This window comes from Cyclopterus lumpus, chromosome 6, assembly GCF_009769545.1.
Source record: "Cyclopterus lumpus isolate fCycLum1 chromosome 6, fCycLum1.pri, whole genome shotgun sequence".
Taxonomy (NCBI): Eukaryota; Metazoa; Chordata; class Actinopteri; order Perciformes; family Cyclopteridae; genus Cyclopterus; species Cyclopterus lumpus.
The window spans coordinates 4305144-4325677 of record NC_046971.1 but is presented as its reverse complement, the minus strand read 5'-3'; the positions used below and the strand labels follow the sequence as shown (position 1 = coordinate 4325677).

Genomic DNA, 20534 nt, shown 5'->3' with positions numbered 1-20534 from the left:
CAGCTACATTAAAGTAAATTACTATTTATAATCCAGTAATGACTCTGAAATAGGCCATTCTGCATTGGGCATACTTATTGGTACTTTTAGCATACTTTAAGTATATGTGTGTGTTATTCTACGCTAATATGTGTACTTTTAGGTTAGATTATGAATGCAGGATTTATATTGTATTTCCACGAATGCAAAGTATTGCAACGTTACTTCTTCCACCACTACCTTTCTACATATCTATGAGTTGAAATCCACATTTATTTGTTCTTAAAATGTGTATTTTTGCTGCCAGGTGCCAGCTGCACGTTGCATCTCTCTGAGCCTCCCTTCTTCACTGCATTGCCCACATTCCCCCTTTTTTTTTTTTACCCACACGACCTTGTTTTTCAACATGGATGCCGAAAAACCTGCCCACACATCTTTGTTTATATCGCAGGGGAACCCATCTAACCACCGTCTGTGGCGCACCGTGGTTTACAATCCACAGTCTCGGTTGAACGTCGTCTTGAATTGAAGCTTAAATATTTATTTCCCAACTACGACGATGCGCATTTTCTGGCATAAAAGCACGGAGACAATACGAAAACGGACGCGGAATGGCGTCCGCCAGGGGCCCAGGAAGCTGAATAACGGCAACTCCGCCTCCGACTGGCGAATCGGAGCGGCGGCGGGGATCTCCGCGACCAATCGGCGCGTCTGAATCTCGGGTGGGCGGGCGCCACCGCGCGGCGCGTTCTGCCGTCATACATGTTCCCGGCGCGTGGAGCGTTTCCTGCACTGGTGCATGGTGGTCGAACAGGAGGAATTGTTGGAAATTTTTCGGAGGTTAGTATATAAATTGGTTTTTACCCAGTATGCATTATTCCCACAGCCATCTCCGAGAGGGAGAGGGAGTGACGGGCTGCGATCGGGATTCAAAAGACGGACGGGAAAGCCCGTTTTAACGAGAAATACAAAATGACATCCAGCGAGTCAAAATGCTGAAGTTATCCTTAATTAGCTATCGTTTCCTAGTTAGAGTAGCTCGGCTGGGTAGCTGCGCGCGGAGGCAGCTAGCGAGCACCCGCGACTGCCACAGTCGACCGAGACTACGCACGTTGCACTCCCATTTATTTAACGTGACCCTCCGCGAGACGAAACCGTTTGCTCGCCGCTAATAAAGAAGAGAAGGAAGAAAAAAAACACACACGCAGTCGTGACAGCAGCGATTCGGTTAGCATTCCGTTAGCTTGGCGGCGGCTAACCGCCCCCGGTTACGCGACGTGACGTTAAGGGCAGTTCAATCCGTACCGTGGGTCGAGCAGTGCCGCGTCACAGCACTTGATTGGGGGGGTTTAATAATGTTTTATTACGGAGGGACACATGCTCCCGAGTCACAGCTGTAAGCTAACGCCGTAGCTAGCTTACCCCTCCTCTAAATGCTATACTCCAAAATATCAAGCGCCAACGCCGAGATGAAATGAGAGAGCATTAAAACAAAAAAAAGTTTAATATTTACACAGCTATGACTGCAACTGTCTAGTTTGATATGTTATTATGTCTCAGTGGTAATCTGTGAAGTATTATAATACCTCACAGTCCTGTACTATAACAAGTATATATACTTTTGTGTATCTGGGTTTGTTTTTAAATGTTAAAGCATGTGTATTTTAAGGGGTATGATCACCATAACATCATGATCTAGCATCTTATTGTCCTTGTACGATACTTTTCTATACCTTTTTGTATGTACCCCAAAAACTATCCCCTAATTTGTTTAATGTTATAATAGTCTCTGCTGCTTACTGTTCTAGAGCTGCAGTAATGCTGTCCTTTATACCTATAAAAGCTTTTCTTTTACCCACCATAAAACTAATTATTACTGCTCTATTTGCATTTTTTTTTTTTTTACCATGTACACTTAAAGATACTATGAGTTTAGTGTGTATAGTACTATTTATTTTCAGGGACAATTCACATTGATCAACATCACTGTAAAAGTGCCAGTGTTGGTAGTGTATGTTTCAAATGTTGTGTGTAAACAATAAAAGATAGATGTTAAATTAGAACAGGTAAAACCAAGACATGGAGGATATTAAAAGCTCAGGGAACTACGGCAAGGTGTCATGTAAAGTACAATGCAGACATTTAATACAAAACAATTTAAAGCAGACAACATAAAATCGTGTGACATTACAGACGAAGGTAAAACAAAACAAGCAAACCAACAGAAAGCAACATGAGAACAAACAGGAAAAGCAACGATAGCAGGTCTGGTTTGTTATTGTTTTTACACCAAGATTAAGGCTTATAAGAGTCACTAGTATACAATGGAATGTTTACAGCTGTTTGTTATAATATCTGAGAACATGCGCCATCAGGCCTTCACCTTTACGCTTTATTCCCTGATCTTAAAAGCTGTGATGTCATGTGAGCATCTGCTTTAAAATCTAGTTGTGAGACTGTTATTATATCAGCTCTCTCCTTTTATCTTGCATATTTCTATATCATTGCACATGCTTTCCACACACACACACACACACACACACACACACACACACATACAAGTCCCTCTGTGTGTTGGCTGACATGCGGACACCAGTATAATTATAAAAACGGTGTTGTTTGTGTCTCCGCTCCAGCAGCTGAAGCATGCTCTTGGCCCAGATCAACCGGGACTCCCAGGGAATGGCAGAGTTTCACGATGCGGACGGGCAGCCGGTGACGCTCTGTCTGACGGAGGCTGTGACGGTGGGAGGTGAGCTCTCGAACCCCTTAACGTGTTGGAATACGGCTCCAGATGGACAGCCGGACAAATCATTCTTCCGTTCATATTTTCTTTCCTCATATGTGATAACGCTTTACCGCTGAGTAAAAGTACAGATGCATACTAGAATAATTTGTATTGTACTTTGTAATCACTGATTTTCTATTAAATTAAACATTGTTTATTATCCCGCGTACATTTTATTTATAAACTGTTAGTTGCTATAAAAGTATATTAAGATACAAATGATAAAAAACATAATTTAGCATAGTCATATAGAGTATATATAGAATATATAAATAGTATTTCAACCAAAATTGGGGATGCAAAACAAAATCCTAATCAAGTCAATTTTAAATGTGCTTGGTTTATAAAGGAGGAGTATCTAATGAGCGAATTCTACAAACCAGTTACAGTCTTCTCCCTTTTGTAAAAGCTTTGAGACGATCGCGTGCGTCAACGTGAGCGTGCGGTGTGTATTTCAAGGGAAATGATCTCCGTTCCACGTACAACCAAAACATGATCTCGCACCTTCCAGAGGTCTTTTTTTCCGCTTCGAGAGTTGTAATTTCCCACATCTACCCCCAGACGGAGATCAGATGGAGAGCATGGACACCGTGAGCCTGCAGGCCGTCACTCTCGCGGACGGATCCACCGCGTACATCCAGCACGACTCCAAGTCGTCCTTTTCGGACGGGCAGATCATGGACGGCCAGGTGATCCAGCTGGAGGACGGCTCCGCTGCCTACGTTCAGCATGTGTCGATGCCCAAAGGTGATGAATTACAGATCTCAACTGGATGGCTTGACGCCGTCCTGCTACTGTGAAGATATCCAGAAACTCAAGCTAAGCGGAGGTTACCGTTCTGTTTTTAGGAGGGGACAGTTTACAGCTTGAAGATGGACAAGCAGTTCAGCTAGAAGACGGAACAACAGCCTACATCCACACGCCCAAAGGTAATAAACAAAACAGAAGTACACCTAAGAGATTGATTTTCTCAAAGATTTTTTGAGTTCGTTACATATCTTTCTTCAAGTGTCTCATGTTATTTAATAACATGTCGAAAAATACTAACATTGTTATGCTTTATCGGTCGATTTATTTTCCGTTCATTCTACAAGCCATTTGTGATGAAGAGCTGTAACGTTTTTGTTGTTTTGTTCATTTTTAACACCAAAGACGGTAAAGGAAGAGTTATAATTTACTGTTTTGGTTTACCTACTCTCATTCAGTCTCCCTTTCAACAATGCCCCTTTTACAACCTTTTAGAGAAGCCGTGTACTAGAAACCTCAGAAGAGTTAGCTATGTGTTCATGAACAGGTTACACAATTTACTTGAAATGCAGAATACAGTGTCTTGTGGCTGCTTTCAGTTTCTTCGAGTGGTGTTTCTTTGGGTGTGGACATTCTTTGTGGCATTTCTGTTTTTAAAATATGTGTCGTAGGAAATAAAAAAAAAAAAAACGAGATGTAACAAATAGAGCCAGAAATGTATTTCTTTATAGCTGAGAGATTTAGTCCAAAGAAACCGTTTGACTACATTCAATGAGGGAAACCATCCGTCCACCCTGAGCGATGACCATCTCAGTGTTCACCCTGGACCTGAGCCCAGTTTCTCCTCCTTTCTGTGCAGATGCATATGAACAGAGCGGCCTGCAGGAGGTGCAGCTGGAGGACGGCAGCACCGCCTACATCCAGCACACCGTGCACATGCCCCAGTCCAACACCATCCTGGCCATCCAGGCCGACGGCACCATCGCAGACCTGCAGGCCGAGGCCACGGCCATCGACCCCGAGACCATCAGCGTGCTGGAGCAGTACACCACCAAGGTGAGCGCGTCGGGCAAACTGGACATGTTGTTGTTTATCCCTTTGGCTTGGAAGAATATATTGATGCTAAACTGTTCTGTAAATAATAATAATAATTTGTATTGCTATTTTTACTTCACGTATATTTCTTTTACATTTTTATGTTTTGATTTGACTGTTTTAGTGGCATTAAATGCAATGCATCCAGATTTAAATATGCTTAAACAAACGTTTATTTTCTTTTGTTACGCTTACTTTAAAAAAAAAATCTTTTGTGTCTTTTATTTTAGTCAAACATTTTTTTGTAAAAGCTGGAATCTGTATAGAGATATTGTGGTTCAGCATGTGCTAATATAAACTGGAAAGACATAAGGGCCGTCGGAAGATTTCTATAGGCGATTAGTTTTTGTTGTTTTTATGCTGAAAGACTTATTTGCAAACTTACGAGCACATCTCTGGTAAACACGAGACTCAAAGTGGTGCTTTTAGTGGAGAAACTTCTGTCAATTAAATCAACTAATCAATTAGTCGGCTTCATCGAATGAGTGTTTGTCAACTCTTTGATCGAGGACAACTCTAATTGACATTTACCTGTTGTAAGGATCGGCCACTTGGGCAAGTGAAATGCCACGGTTGGCTAGTAAATCCAAACTCTCTAAAAAAAAGAATAATTAAAGTCATAGTTTTTCCTGTAGCTGATGATAGAAGTATCTCTGAGAGTTGCATATGTGAAGTACCGATCGGGCACGTGTAAAAACAAAGTTTATGAGCAGAAGCACGAGCGAGCGTTTTTTTTATTATCCTGGAAACGGTTTAGTTTAGCTGAAAATGTACTTAAATAAACATTAAACGTGACAAATAACACTGGCCTTGGTTGTCATTTGCTAATTGCTAATAAAATAAAACAATTTGAAGAGCGTCAAGTAAAAATTGACTTGTGACCAAGAGAAGTGGAGGAGAAAGGAAAAGAAAGCATGAATGTTGAGCCTTGAAATAGATTCATATAGTCTTGGTTTATCTTGTGTCACACATAACACACCTGTGTGCGTCTGGTTGTGAATGTTCGTAACTCGAGTGTCCCGTCTCCCTCCCGTCAGGTGGAGAACATCGAAAACCCGCTGGGGTCCTTCGGCAGAGTGGAAGCAGACAACGGCGTCCACATGCGGGTAACTTTTCTAGAGTATTGTATTCATTTTGTTGTTGTTGTTGTTGTTATCCTCCCGGTTTAACAGCCTCTTAATTCATGTTGTCTTTCAGATTGTGCTGCAGGGTCAAGACAACCGGTCAGGGAGGGGCTCAAACGTCGGGGAGAAGTCTTTCCGCTGTGAATACGAGGGCTGTGGAAAACTCTACACCACCGCCCACCACCTCAAGGTGAGCGTGGCGGTTTAAAAACAACATTTCCCTCTTTTAAAAAAGCACCTTCCTGTGACGTTATTAGTTTACGTTTTCAGTTTTGTTTTGTGTGTGTGTGTGTCCGCGCAGGTACACGAGCGCTCACACACTGGAGACAAACCGTACGTCTGTGACTATCCGGGCTGTGGGAAGAAGTTTGCAACAGGTAGCTTTGGTCTCTCTTGATCTGTCTTGTTTTACTTTAAAGCCATTTCTTTCAGCAATATCTTTATTATTATTATTATTATTATTATTATTATTATTATTAACTTCCCATAACCAAGAAGCAGATGTGTTCTCGTCCAAAGGGACAGAGATTATTGTCCCAACATTAAAATGAAAGCCTTCCCTCACATGTAAGACGTAACGATAAATAATAACGGATAATAATAATAATACGAAAGTTATAAATGAAGAAGAAGAAAAAAGTGGGTTTCTCTTGTTTGTTTTTTTATTGGTATAATCCACACTTTCAGTCTTCAAAGACATAGTTCAAATGGAACAGATCAATGAGCACCTGCATTTACACCTCGCCACATTCATCAGTCTTCAAAGGGAGTTTACTTTTAATAACGCACGTAATCTTTTCCAGGGGTTATGGAAAATATATTAACTTTGGTTTACTGGCCGTCTTCCAAGACGGTTAAACTTTTAAGCCAATTGGTGTATTTTGTTTAAACAAATTACACATTGGAACATTGCTCTTTTTTTGTATTTTTATTTCTTATTTTTGCATAATTAGTAGAGAAATAGCAATTTTTTTCGGATTACTTTGGAATTCTTTGGAATGAAAATGCTGTAATTACCGTTGTGTCGTCAACAACACTTTTTAAATTAAATCTGTATTGATTAACCCAGGAATAAGGTCATAACTGAATGTTAGTGACTCTTGAGTTTTCTGTTTTTTATGGGATTGTTTTTGTTTTTTAAGGGTACGGACTGAAGAGTCACTCACGCACGCACACGGGGGAGAAGCCATATCGATGTCAAGAACTGAACTGCTGCAAGTCCTTTAAAACATCTGGAGACCTTCAAAAGCACACAAGGACCCACACAGGTACACAATACCAATATCATTGTGTTGCACCGTAATGCCTGAAAAGGTATGCATGTATTTTATTTAATGATCGTAGATCTGGCACAGGGTTTATCTTCTGTTTGGCTCGGTCCAGGAGAGGCTGAACAAATGACACGGTGTTTCCCCCACAAAGTGCTGCAGGACTTTTCAGACACGAGGTGATCACAAGACGCTCGGCTCCGGGCTGCTGCCGTTTTTATTTTTGAATAAGCATTCATTTTTCTGGGTTAAATCTCATTGGGAGAGAGGGAGAGCCCTAGAGAACACCACCACGTGTGACACGTCCAACCCTTTTATTTTCCCTCGAGAAATTTTTTAAAAATCAACTCGCAGTTGAGTTTAAACGTATTCGTTTTAGTTATTTCTTTACACACAAAACTAGTCACCAAAATAAATATATATATATATATAATTGAACTCATAAAATGAATTTTAAAACGATATAGAAATGTACAACTAGGAATGATGACTACGCCCTTAAAACCTTGACGTCCCTATCATCTCGCCCGCAGGAGAGAAGCCTTTTAAATGTCCGGTGGACGGCTGCGGCAGGTCGTTCACCACCTCCAACATCCGCAAAGTGCACATCCGAACGCACACCGGGGAGCGGCCTTACTACTGCTCTGAGCCGAGCTGCGGACGGTCATTCGCCAGTGCCACCAACTACAAGAACCATATGAGGATACACACTGGTGAGTCGACATCCCAGGCCGATCCGACTTGTACTGATTTTATGGAATAAATGTTTGAATAGTTAAGATTCCAGCATTATTACGGGGTTTTCCTTGTGCACGATTTGCCACCGTTTTTTGTACAACATTTGAAATGAAATTAAAACCTACTTTTCCACACTTCCCCCAGGAGAGAAGCCTTATGTCTGCACAGTGCCTGGCTGTGAAAAGCGCTTCACAGAATACTCCAGCCTTTACAAACACCACGTAGTTCACACACCCTGCAAACCTTACAACTGCAACCACTGTGGGAAAACCTACAAGCAGATCTCGACGCTCGCCATGCACAAGCGCACCGCGCACAATGACACGGAGCCCATCGAGGAGGAGCAGGAGGCCTACTTTGAACCCCCAACAGGTCGGTGGAAACGTAATCATTAAAAAGCTCTGAGACGAGGTCAAACTGGAATAAAGTGCTGCAACGATTAGTCGATGCCCCAAACAGGCATCATTTTTTTTAAAAGCAAAAATACTCAACGCTCTCTGGTTTATTAATCAAAATCACAATTGGCAGAAAATAATTGTCAATAATTGGTGAACAAATTGAATTGTTGAGTGAAAATGAACAAAAAAACAGCTCATAACAAACCAGACAATTTGATGCTTTTAGAATATTTTTTTGTTTTGGGACTGATGGTCGGATAAAACTACACAATGGATAGAATATATATATATATATATATATATATATATATATATATATATATACGTCACCTTGAACTCAAGGACATTTTTCACCATTAAAGCTGTTATTTGAAAAGGAAAAATAGTTGTTAGTTGAAGCCCATCTTCAAAGAGTATAATACTATTCAAATAGTATTGTTGCATGAAATGTTCATTCATAAAACCTTCAGGGATTGTGGGTCAACGAATGGGATACCACAAAGAAATATAATCGTCCCACCAAAGACGATTATAACACAAGACCATATTAAGCAGAAATATACGTATATATGAAAATACTCAATACAGTTTGAAACCTGCTTGGGGAAATTTTTTATTTTTTTTAAATGTACCCAGAATGAAAATAAAATATGAAGTTAATTACTAAACAAACGTGGAGAAACTATCTCAAACAGTGACGAGCATAAAAATCTTTCCGATCTTTAATCGCAGACGCCATCGACGACCCCAACGTCAGCTACACGACGGCGATCGTGGGTGCGGACGACTCCGGCTCGGAGCAGGTTCCCGTGGAGGGCTCGGAAATGATTTGTCATCAGCACGTTGCCTTGGTAACGCAGGAGGACGGGTCGCAGCAGCAGGTAGTTGAGACGCAACGGCATCGCAAAGAAATCCCGATTCAAGGTCTTAAAATGTCAACGTGAACGGAGCGATGAGAGGAAAAAAAAAAAAACATCTTTTAATTACAATCGCAAGATTTCCAGAGTACTACTCTTATTTTAGTTAAAGGTATAACTGAACATTTCTGCCTTTTTTTTTTTTAAATGTCTTAAAATGACTTGACCTGTGTTTAATAGTTGGTTGAGTTGTGTACTTACATTAATAAGTATTATGTTTTTAAGTGTTTACAACACTAGATTGATTATATGTTGAAAAGAAGTCGTCGAAACCGCTCTATTGTTTTTATTGCTTGAATTGATTTGATCGCCACTTAACGTTAGCTACAGTAGCTGCATGTACGTTAACCTAATGGGACGCTATCGCTACATTAGTTAATGTTACTTGCAGCTATTTGATCAAATAAATAATACTAATAAACTTTATTTGTATCTGCAACACAGTTACAAAGTGCTTTTACCAGTTTAAAAAAACAACAACACACAATAACAACAACACGCTGCTTCAGAAGGATTTACGCCGTATTTCTTGTCGCGCGTCATCAGGTCAGCATCTCCGACGCCGACTTGCAGGCCATGGGTGGCACAATCACCATGGTAACCCAAGAAGGCACAACCATCACCATCCCGGCGCACGAGCTGACGACGCAAGGCGCTCACACGGTTACCATGGTGACAACAGACGGATCAGATGAACAGGTAAAACAGCTGACTGGTTGTTGAGTGGACCGTAGTGTAAGGACGTGCTTAGGGGTATATTTGGTTCATAATGAGCTGACCGGATACTTTTACTTAAAACAAGAACCGAACATTAAACTATCAAAAGAGGGAATTTTTCATGTGTAGAAATTAAATTCAATTAAATCTGCTTTTGTATTGCATTCAATTAAATGTGGCTTGATTAGCATGAAAGTAAAAAATACACAATAATATTAATATAAAGCTTATTAAACGGCAACAACGCTGGACACGATGTGGGCAGACGAATGCCGATCACAAATCACCAATATGTGTTACCATTGTGTAAAAAAAAATAAAAAATACAAACGTTCTTGGACACGGTTATTCAGATTCTTGAGGAGATTTCCAGGCATTGGTTTGTGTACATACTTCAATGTCCCTTGTCTCCCTCAGGTGGCCATCATGACGCCGGACATGGCCGCGTTCCAAACCGTGGAGGAGGCGGGCTACAGCCAAGAGCAGGATGACATTCATCCTGTCACATTACTGGCCACCTCCAACGGCACTCACATTGCTGTGCAGGTGGGTAGAACCACGCCATAGGAGTGACTATACTGGTGGGGTGAGTTTCCATCTGTGGAGGTGATCAGATAACTTTATAGAAGAAGAAGACGAAGAAGGAAAAGAAGAAGACTGAAAACTTCATCCTTTAAATGCAGAAAATCTGTGAAATGGATAATGTGGGAATAATATATTGATGCCTCCTGATTGATTGCTTTTGCTGCAAAGTACACTCAGTGTGCTGTTGATACAATACTGAGTTTTAAGAGTTATATATCATAATGATGGGGGTTATAAGAGTTTTATACAATACTGACAGGAGTTTTAAGAGTTTTATATGATACTGACAGGAGTTTTAAGAGTTTTATACAATACTGACGGGAGTTTTAAGAGTTTTATACAATACTGACAGGAGTTTTATACAATACTGACAGGAGTTTTATACAATACTGACAGGAGTTTTAAGAGTTTTATATGATACTGACAGGAGTTTTAAGAGTTTTATACAATACTGACAGGAGTTTTATACAATACTGACAGGAGTTTTAAGAGTTTTATACGATACTGACAGGAGTTTTAAGAGTTTTATACAATACTGACAGGAGTTTTAAGAGTTTTATACAATACTGACAGGAGTTTTAAGAGTTTTATATGATACTGACAGGAGTTTTAAGAGTTGTATACAATACTGACAGGAGTTTTATACAATACTGACAGGAGTTTTAAGAGTTTTATATGATACTGACAGGAGTTTTAAGAGTTATATATCATACTGACAGGAGTTTTAAGAGTTTTATACAATACTGACAGGAGTTTTAAGAGTTTTATATGATACTGACAGGAGTTTTAAGAGTTTTATACAATACTGACAGGAGTTTTATACAATACTGACAGGAGTTTTAAGAGTTTTATATGATACTGACAGGCATGAAGGTATTTAAGTAAATCCCACCCTGTTAAGCTATTTGCTTAACACTTAACTAAAAGTCATTGGTAGGTAGGTTTCAGCTGGAGGGGGGTGAGGAGTGAGGGGGGTTTCCATCCTCCTGCCGGTACATTTGATCGGGGATCAAACTAAACCAAACCTAACGACCCCCGGATGTGTGAGTTCCCATGTAATCCAAATCCACGATGATCACCAGCACTAAATCTAAAATATCCATATCACAGAAAGATGATAATCTTTAATCTACACAAAAACGATTGTTTAAACCACATATTACATACTAATTAAAGACCTAAATTAGCTATTCAAGCCTAAAACCCCAGAGGGACTAAGATTGCATCAAAGGTTGCGAAGTCTTGTGCTTTTATCCCTTCTGGAAAACCCAGTTTTAATTTGCCCCCGTGGGCTCTTTCTGTCATGTTAATCTAAAAGCAAACAATGTTTTCTCACCTTTTAACATGTGACAGAAGCACTTTAACACAATCGTTCACAGTGAAAGGCTCTCAAAGGGGGGATTCATAGTGATCAATTAACAGTGATGATTAATCAGTATGTGGATTAATGTTTCTCTCCCCTCTCTGTAGCTCAGCGATCAGCCGTCTCTAGAAGAAGCCATCAGAATAGCATCAAGAATACAGCAAGGAGAGTCTCCGGGCCTGGATGATTGATGGACTCATTATGGACTGCGATTTAGGATTTTTTTTTTTTTTTTTAAACAACAAAAAAAAAACATCTCAATTGGACGATATCAACGAGAGAAATCACAAGTCTTCCTCCCATGTTTTTTTTCCACTAAAGAACTTAGCTTTTATGTGTACATAGGATTTTGATAACTGGAGTTCTGCTATGAAATTTTGTTCCCCGAACCAGAAAAGGTGAGAGAGGGGAACACTTTCTTATGTTTATGGTGCACAGTGCACAGGGCAGTGTACAGCTAATGCTATTTCTAATAAATACATTAAAAAGTGTGATTAGTTGATTGTACTTTAATTTTGAATCCCTGTTAAACATTATTTTATTTATGTATATATATATATATATATATATATATATATATATATATATATATATATATATATATATATATATAACATTACAAGTATTTATGCACATTAAGGCCTGTTTTTAACCTTTAGTATAACCTCACAGATGTGGATGACAACAAGTAGAGGTGCACATCTGTCTTCAGGTGTCGGCCTTATAAAACACACCTGATAAGAGACGAAGCACAAGGTGGGTGCAATTTGTGAATTTTCCACCATGAATTGGAAAATATATATTTTCATTTTTGTTTTTAAGACACCACCTTAAACTCAAGCAGCGATTGAAACTAGTTCTACTTTTTACTACGTCGTATGACAAATTTAGTTACTGGTTTGTTTGCCGACTAAGATTTTACTTAAGAGATATGGTCATAAGATGCAATATAAGTTAAAATAACCAACAATATATAAAGTGGCTAAGATGAACTAAATTTCAACCAGCTACAATTACAATTGTACTTTGTTATTAATTTTTTTTTAATCATATTTAAAACCCAGTCTAATACGTTAACACTTTTAAAGGGCCTTTCTGCATAATTCATAAATCAAAGTATTTATTTCTAACAATAATTATTTAGGTTACTCTTAAGAATATAATTAAATATGTATATTGATATTACTTGCAACTGAGTACGTTTACATTGTAGTACCTGTGTATACTTAATATGACAGAATGGTCCCTTTCCTTTTGATTATTATATTATTGGAATACTAATGCTGACACGAAGCAGCATTTTAATATTACAACTGGTAAAATAAAGACTTATAAAGCCCCATAAGGAGGTGGAGAACATGTTAACTACATTTTTACTGATGGATAGTTACATTTTTCATATTTTAACAAATACATAATTTTGTCGTGTACATTTAGTAGATTCAAAAAGTACAATAATTATCTTTTTTTTAATGAAATGTGGTGGAAGTATACAGTGGCATGGAAGTTTAGTGAAGTAAAAGTACCTCACAATTGTACTCAAAGCATAGAGTAAAAGTACTTCCTGCTTTATGACCACTGGAAACCGTTTTATTGCCATAATATAATTGTTTTACATGCATTGTGTCTGGTGTGAACCATAAACTTAGTATCGGGTGCTCCCCCGTTCTAATTGGACCTTTATATATTCATGTTCCGCCGTCTCAATGATGCGTCGCATATGTCTCGTGCGGGGGGTTAACGTAAACTGCGCGTGACTCCGGGTGGACTTAACGTAAACTGCGCCTGACTCCGGGTGGACTTAACGTAAACTGCGCCTGACTCCGGGTGGACTTAACGTAAACTGCGCCTGACTCCGGGTGGACTTAACGTAAACTGCGCGTGACTCCGGGTGGACTTAACGTAAACTGCGCGTGACTCCGGGTGGACTTAACGTAAACTGCGCGTGACTCCGGGTGGACTTAACGTAAACTGCGCGTGACTCGTGGGCTCGCGGCGTTCGCGCCAGATCGCTGCTGCGCCACAGAAAGAGACCTGCCCGCCTCCTTTTTCTCTGGCACGCCCCCTTCTTTCAAAAAATCGAGACGCGCTCCGATTGGCCGCGCGGGCTGGAGGGGGAGGGGGTGTGGGGGGGGGAGGAGCCACGTGACCAACGGTCGCGGGAAGCCTCATTTGCCACGCGCGTGATCGGAAGAGCCGAGTTCTCTTGACTCATTCAAACTTTTTTTTTTTTTCTCCTCCGTCTTCCTCCTTATTGTAAACATTGGTTGCGGGTTTTACGTGTTTCAGCGTCGGCCATCGAGAAGTTTTCTGACGGGCTGCCGACACTCGACCGGACCCGAGTATCGCTCGTTTTGTATTTATTTTTTTATTTTAAACTACGACTTCGGGACGTTTGCTTCCCCTTCGACGGCTCCGGGGCCTTTTTCTCCGCACTGGATGGGCGTGTTTGGGAGTCCGCTCGCACGTTCACGTTTTCCTGGGACGTTAACGGACCTTTAAGCGTCTCGCTCACACTCTTCGATCGATACCTTTTTTTTTTGTTTTTTAATGTTAAGGTAGTTAGAAGTGAACTAGATTAGTGAGTCGTCTCGGATAATAACCGTAGAGGGGGTCCAACCGCGTGAAGTAATTTTTTTTCTTCCTCCCGTCGACGACCCCGGGGTTTAAAATCCTAAAAAAAAAAAAAAATGTCGAGCTTCGGCCGCCATCGACACGGCTCCCCTTCCCCGAAAACTCCCCCGATTCGGCAGAAGTTGCAGTTCACGTGCAGCGACGGGGAGGACGAGCCCATCGAGGACGCGAACAACAGCACCGGGGGAGAGTCCGGCTTCACGGAGATGGACTCCCCGATGCCGCTGCGCCGGGAACCCGTCGACAAGCGGCTGGAGGGGACCAGCAGCCCGCTGAACCAGTCCGGCGGGGACGACGACGTGGAGCTGTGGGACGAGGAGAGCTACGGGTCCCCGTCGCACCTGCGGTCCCCGAGCAGCGTCATCTTCGCCAACTGCTCGCCGTCGCCGAGGAAGGCGTCCCGGCTGTACGGAGGAGGGTCCCCGGAGCGGTCCTACGTCCAGGACGACGGGGAGGGATCCAGCTCCCCGATCCCGGACTGTCCCGACACACCTCCGCACAAAACCTTCAGAAAATTGAGACTTTTTGACACACCGCACACACCAAAGGTTGGTATTTGTTGATGGAAAATGTGTTTATTAGAGAACAGTGGACATCATTTACTTACTTTTTAAAAGTGTTTTTGCATATTGGTTTGCAAAAACTCTTCCACACATGCGAGACTGCAATTTACTTTGTAAATGTCTACAATCATGTTTTTGCACATTTATTTTTGCTGCTTATTGGGGATTGTGTCACGTGTTTAAACTGGGAAGGAACATCAGGGGAAAAATACAAGCAACCTCAGGTTTAAATAAACAACACGTCAGTTGGTTTTTTTTAGATTTCAGTTAACCACGATGACCCACTTACTGTACTGTTGCATAATGCTCCCACTGTCAGCTTGCCAGCCAGCCAAGTCCTGAACGTTGTGCCAGGACATGTTTGTTTTAAAATATCCTAGATTACACAACAAGCACCAACTTTTAAAATGTATATAATCCAGATTGCTGTATTTCAGAACTACGATCCCTTCATTGTTTATTCACCAGGTTTATTTGAAATCACGCTTTGTTTTTACTCTCCAAAGTAATGAACACAGCACTAAATCTTTTTTTCTTCTCTCCAGAGCTTGCTGTCCAGAGCCAGGGGCTCGGGGTCCTCCAGCAGGAGAGTTGCCTTGTTCAAGAATGTGGAGCCTTCAGGAAAGTCGATCACAGACACCAGCAGGAGACAGCAGACCCCTCTGGTGAACTTTAACCCCTTCACACCGGACTCCCTCCTCATACAGTCCGCCACACAGCAGAGAAACAGGAAGCGAGCGCACTGGAATGAGTGAGTTTTCTCCATTTATTTGTTGCACCCTAAAAGACCTGCAGATTGGAGTACTTGTCCAAAAAGTAGCTGGAGTTTCGGGGAGGGGGTGGGAGGTGACAGCCTGCAGTCAATATTTTGGTGTATTATCACTCGGTGTATTATCACTTTCCACCTTTTTGTTATGGCAGTAATGCAAAACCTGCTGGCCGCCCTGTGGACAGATTCACCTTTTACCTCGAGCACGGATCAACTCTATTGTTAGAATAACCAGATACGTTAAAGCCGTTGACTGAGTGCAGGTGGTTTTGGGGGGGTGGTTTGGGTGGAAACCAAGACCTCATGGTTACTGGTGGACTTTGCCATGTGCTTGTGAAGCCTCCCCCGGTGCTGCCCCCTGCTGGACAGAATGCTAACCAACCTATTGTGTTCTGATCTCTCAGCTCTTGTGGAGAAGACATGGAGGCGAGTGACGGTGAGGGAGAGGAGGAAGTCCTTCCACCATCCAAGGTAATTAATAAATATATTAAATATTTACAGTTGGGAATGTGCTTTATTTCTCGTCACTGGAAACTTTGTTATATTTTGTGCAGATATGTCATTGATTGGTGCAGCTTATTTCAGTTTAAATAAAAGAAATTATTAAAACAAAACAAAAAAAAACAACAAAAAAAAAATATATATATATATATATACTTACTTACAAAAAAACAGACATGACATGGAGCTGCATTTTTTGGGGTGACTAAATAATCACCTTTTTACTTTACTTTTGTTTTGGGATCCCAAACAAATTTTCCTGTAAAGAGGATTTGTAATTACACCATATGAGAACAAGTGGAAGTATTGATATATTACACATAAATCAGTATTCGCTATATTGCACATATTTAGTTGTAAATCACTACTCCATTTGCCTTTTTTTTATATGTAGATTGATTAAACCCCACCTGCAGAGGAACTCTCTGGATTGAAATGTCTGTGACATTTGTTGTTGTTTTGAATCAGCTCAAATGTAACTGTCAATAATGCATTTTTTCTTCTTCTCTCAGAGGATCACCATGATGGAGAGCAACATGATGTCCCGGTACGCCTCAGAGTTCCTCGAGCTGGAGAAGATCGGCTGCGGAGAGTTTGGTGCTGTGTTCAAGTGTGTGAAACGACTCGACGGCTGCATCTACGCCATCAAGAGATCAAAGAAACCTCTGGCAGGATCCGTAGACGAGTACGTTGACTTCGTAACGATCTGAAAAAGTCTTTATTATTTAGTCCAGTATCCAACGTGTCTATTCTGAACCTTTTAAAAATGATCTAAAGAGGATCTGAACTCTGTCAGAAACTTAAATGATAATTAATACATTACAAGTGGTTGACATGCAGGTTTTAAATGAAACTTCCAGCCTCAGTGATCAATATTCACAAGCCTCCCAAAGTCATCTAAAGTGCTCCTTTACATAATTGGATATAAAAGTTGATGGCAAGTTATTTCCTAGATAAACTCCAGCCAACATGTTCTCCTTCATTTTACTTACATTGCCCCAGCCGTGTCTTTTTTAATTAAACCGGTCTGTTGCCCCTCCTCCACAGACAGAACGCCCTGCGCGAGGTGTATGCCCACGCCGTGCTGGGCCAACACCCCCACGTGGTGCGCTACTACTCCGCCTGGGCCGAGGACGACCACATGCTCATCCAAAACGAGTACTGCAACGGCGGCACGCTGTCCGACGCCATCGCCGAGAACTACCGGCGGCTCAGCTACCTGTCGGAGCTGGAGCTGAAAGATCTGCTGCTGCAAGTCACTCGGGGACTCAAGTACATCCACTCCACGTCTCTGGTGCACATGGACATCAAGCCCAGTGAGTACTATGGGATGCTGAAATTATGCTAATTGTAGTAGTGATGAAATAATAACGATGGCGTTTATGTATGTTACACTATGTGTGTCTTTTATACAACAGGAGCTGAATGTTTACAGGTCAGAAACTAATGGAAATGTCAACGTCTTTTTTTTTCCTAGGTAACATCTTTATTTCACGAAAGACCGTAGCCAGCTGTGACGAATGTGATGATGACGAAGGGCTGACCACCAGCGTCGTCTACAAAATAGGTACGCTGCTTCCCCTTCCTGTGTGATGACTTGTGTTTTCTTATTAAAATATTACTCTCTGTAAAGACGGTCGTGGTTTTTAATCTGTTCTGGCGCCCTCCCCAGGTGATCTTGGTCATGTGACACGAGTGAACAACCCACAAGTGGAGGAAGGTGACAGCCGATACCTGGCCAATGAAGTTTTACAAGAGGTTTGTCATCTTTCTCCAAGAACTGCCTTTTTTTTTATACTTTTGAGCAAAGCTTCACAAAAGGTGTTAACGTTTCTCCTCATTGGTCTGATTTTACTTTTTCGTAGGATTACAGCAAGTTGACGAAGGCGGACATCTTTGCTCTGGCTCTGACTGTCGTCAGCGCCTCGGGGGCGGAGCCTCTTCCCACCAACGGAGACAAGTGGCACGAGATCCGAGAGGGCAAACTGCCCGCCATCCCCCAAATGCTCTCACCAGAGTTTCTTTGTCTTCTCAAGGTAATGCATAACTTTCTTACTACTTCCTGTTTGTGTGTGTGTGTGTGATTCCTTTCTCAGTTTTAGATTTTTTTTTTTTTAAATGAAGGACCTTAAGAAAATGTTTTTGAAGCAACTCAATGGTGTTTTGATGGAGGGATCTATAACAACTTGTAATCTATTGTTTAGCTCTGCTGCCAAATTTATGTTCATTTTCAATCAAAATTAAATTTTTTATTTAACTATAAATCATTTCTCTTGGTAGATGAATTTGGGTGCGTTCTTGTATTTCTTATCACATCTTTGTGGAGCGGCTTTTACTTAAAAAGCATGATCTTGTATATACTTCTTTTCTAATCTCATAAATCCTTCTCGTCCTCCAGCTGATGATCCATCCCGATCCAAGTAGACGGCCGTCGACGTCCGAGCTCATCAAACACCCGGTGCTCCTCACCGCCGCCAGAATGAGTGCCGACCAGCTCCGAGTCGAGCTCAACGCGGAGAAGTTCAAGAACGCGCTGCTGCAGAAGTACGTATTGAATGAAGCGCTCTCATCGTTACTCGTTAGTGGGTTGCGCAACGTGTATCAGATTAACTTGATTACGTGGTTAAAGTTTAGTTTGGGTGATGAAATGCTATTTAGGGTTATACGTAAAGTAAAGAGAAGAAAAATAAGTTAAGTAATCGTTTTGATTAAAAAAATATTACCTTCTAAAAACCATCGAGCTGATTAGTCAATCACAAGAAAATTAATCAGCAATTAGTTTGATAGATTGTTTGTTTACTACATAAATAAATCTCTCTTAGACCAACCTCTTGATACTGTGTTATCCACAGTGACAATGTTGTTTTTGAAAAGCTAAAGGTCAACAAATATGCATTAAAGCAGATTACCTTGTTGCATAAAATCATGTCATGAATTATGACATGATGGTCAAATTTAATTTAGCCTAATTTAATGTTTTATACATATTTATAATCTGAATACGTTAATGGGGGAACGAGCCAAAATAATGTCAAATTTTTTTGCAAAGTCTGGATATTGGTGATCGCTCTGACGATCGTCCATCCCATAATTGCTAGAAGACAACCCCTATCTCTTCTACGATGTGTATATTTGCAGATTTTTGTCTTTTAGGATAATAAACAAAACATTTTGGGGGGTTTTGGTTGTTTGCACGGACAAAATACGTCACTTTGGACTTAGTTTCTGACACATAATATTCCATAAAGGAAATATTCATTAGTTTGCAGCTTTAATTCAGTCAAACAAACCTGACTGAAGGTCTCAATAAATAACAAGTGAACCTCTTTCTCGTCCCCAGGGAGCTGAAGAAGGCTCAGCAGGCCCGAGCGGCAGCAGAGGAGAAGGTTCTGTCCACCGACCGGATCCTGACCCGCTCCACGGTCCAGTCGAATCCCAGAACCTCCAGGCTCATCGGCAAGAAGATGAACCGGTCGGTCAGCCTCACCATCTACTAAATCCTTTAATCCACCCAGACAGGAAGTGAAAACACACAAAAAAGGCTCATGGACCTAATTTAAATCAAAAAAACCTATTTCAAGACGGAATCGGTCTCTTTAAGTTTCTCCCTTTTTTTTCACGGCCTGTCGGGTCGTGGTGGAAGAAAACTGAACTTGAACGCCTCTCCATAGACTCTCATTGCCAACATGGTTCAGCCCTTTTTAAAAAAAAAAAAAAAATTCCAATGAACTTTTTTTGGAAAAATAAACTTTGTCATTCCCGGAAGAAGAAACAAAGGTAGTTTACTTTACCTTTCCACACTCTGCCATTCCTTAAGTTTGCATGAACGTCAGGCGCCATCACCCGTTTCTGTCCTTGCACTTCCCCTTCGACAAAGCCGAAGCCGCGGAGAAGCTTCAGTGTGAATGTACTTGCCGTGCGCACCTTACTGCCTGTCAAATGCCTGATGCTGGTTACCAGAGGGTCTGAGAACTGACAATGTCCGTGTTTGTATGGAGCACTTTGGAGGCAACGACTGGAACTTGCCACATTTTTTTTTTTTTTTTTAAAAGAGAATTAAATAAAAATAAAAAACCTGCTGCTATTGATGTTTTGTGTGTATCGGGGGTTTGGCCCATTTCAGGTTGGATCGTTCTAGAGGTCATTGGCTCTTATTTTCAAGTAGCAGGAGTCTGTTTCCCTGCCCCCCCTTCCTCAACCCCCCTCCATTTAATGTTTATTCTTCTGGTTGGATGGAGAATGGATCATGCCGTTTGAGCAGAAATCATCCATTTTGGTTTTTTGAAGTACCAAACCCAGTGAGCTCACTCATTATCTGTGAGGTTAGAAGTGATCCGTAGTGCTTTAA

The 20534-nt window shown here is 41.1% G+C and overlaps 2 protein-coding genes across 6 annotated transcripts; both read left to right on the top strand.

Annotated features, from left to right (window-relative positions):
* The first annotated feature begins 372 nt into the window (after positions 1-372).
* On the top strand, positions 373-12211 carry znf143b (zinc finger protein 143b). 5 transcript variants are annotated; one of them, XM_034534294.1, is made up of 15 exons: positions 373-819; positions 2616-2731; positions 3329-3514; positions 3616-3696; positions 4374-4570; positions 5647-5715; positions 5807-5923; positions 6035-6110; positions 6876-7001; positions 7535-7714; positions 7884-8111; positions 8870-9018; positions 9601-9753; positions 10189-10317; positions 11827-12211. In XM_034534294.1, exons 2-15 carry the CDS (start codon positions 2626-2628, stop codon positions 11908-11910), a joined length of 1881 nt encoding a protein of 626 aa, XP_034390185.1. In that variant the 5' UTR covers positions 373-819; positions 2616-2625; the 3' UTR covers positions 11911-12211. The 5 variants fall into 5 exon arrangements, with proteins under 5 accessions (XP_034390185.1, XP_034390189.1, XP_034390186.1 ...); XM_034534298.1 differs by having other exon boundaries at positions 10189-10357; XM_034534295.1 differs by having other exon boundaries at positions 725-819; positions 2619-2731.
* Positions 12212-13851: 1640 nt separating this feature from the next.
* Positions 13852-19905, top strand: wee1 (WEE1 G2 checkpoint kinase). Its single transcript, XM_034534299.1, has 10 exons — positions 13852-14901; positions 15462-15667; positions 16090-16156; positions 16699-16871; positions 17234-17502; positions 17664-17753; positions 17859-17944; positions 18052-18222; positions 18585-18730; positions 19527-19905. The coding sequence occupies exons 1-10, from the start codon at positions 14410-14412 to the stop codon at positions 19681-19683; spliced, it is 1857 nt and encodes a 618-aa protein (XP_034390190.1). The 5' UTR covers positions 13852-14409; the 3' UTR covers positions 19684-19905.
* The last annotated feature ends 629 nt before the right edge of the window (positions 19906-20534 follow it).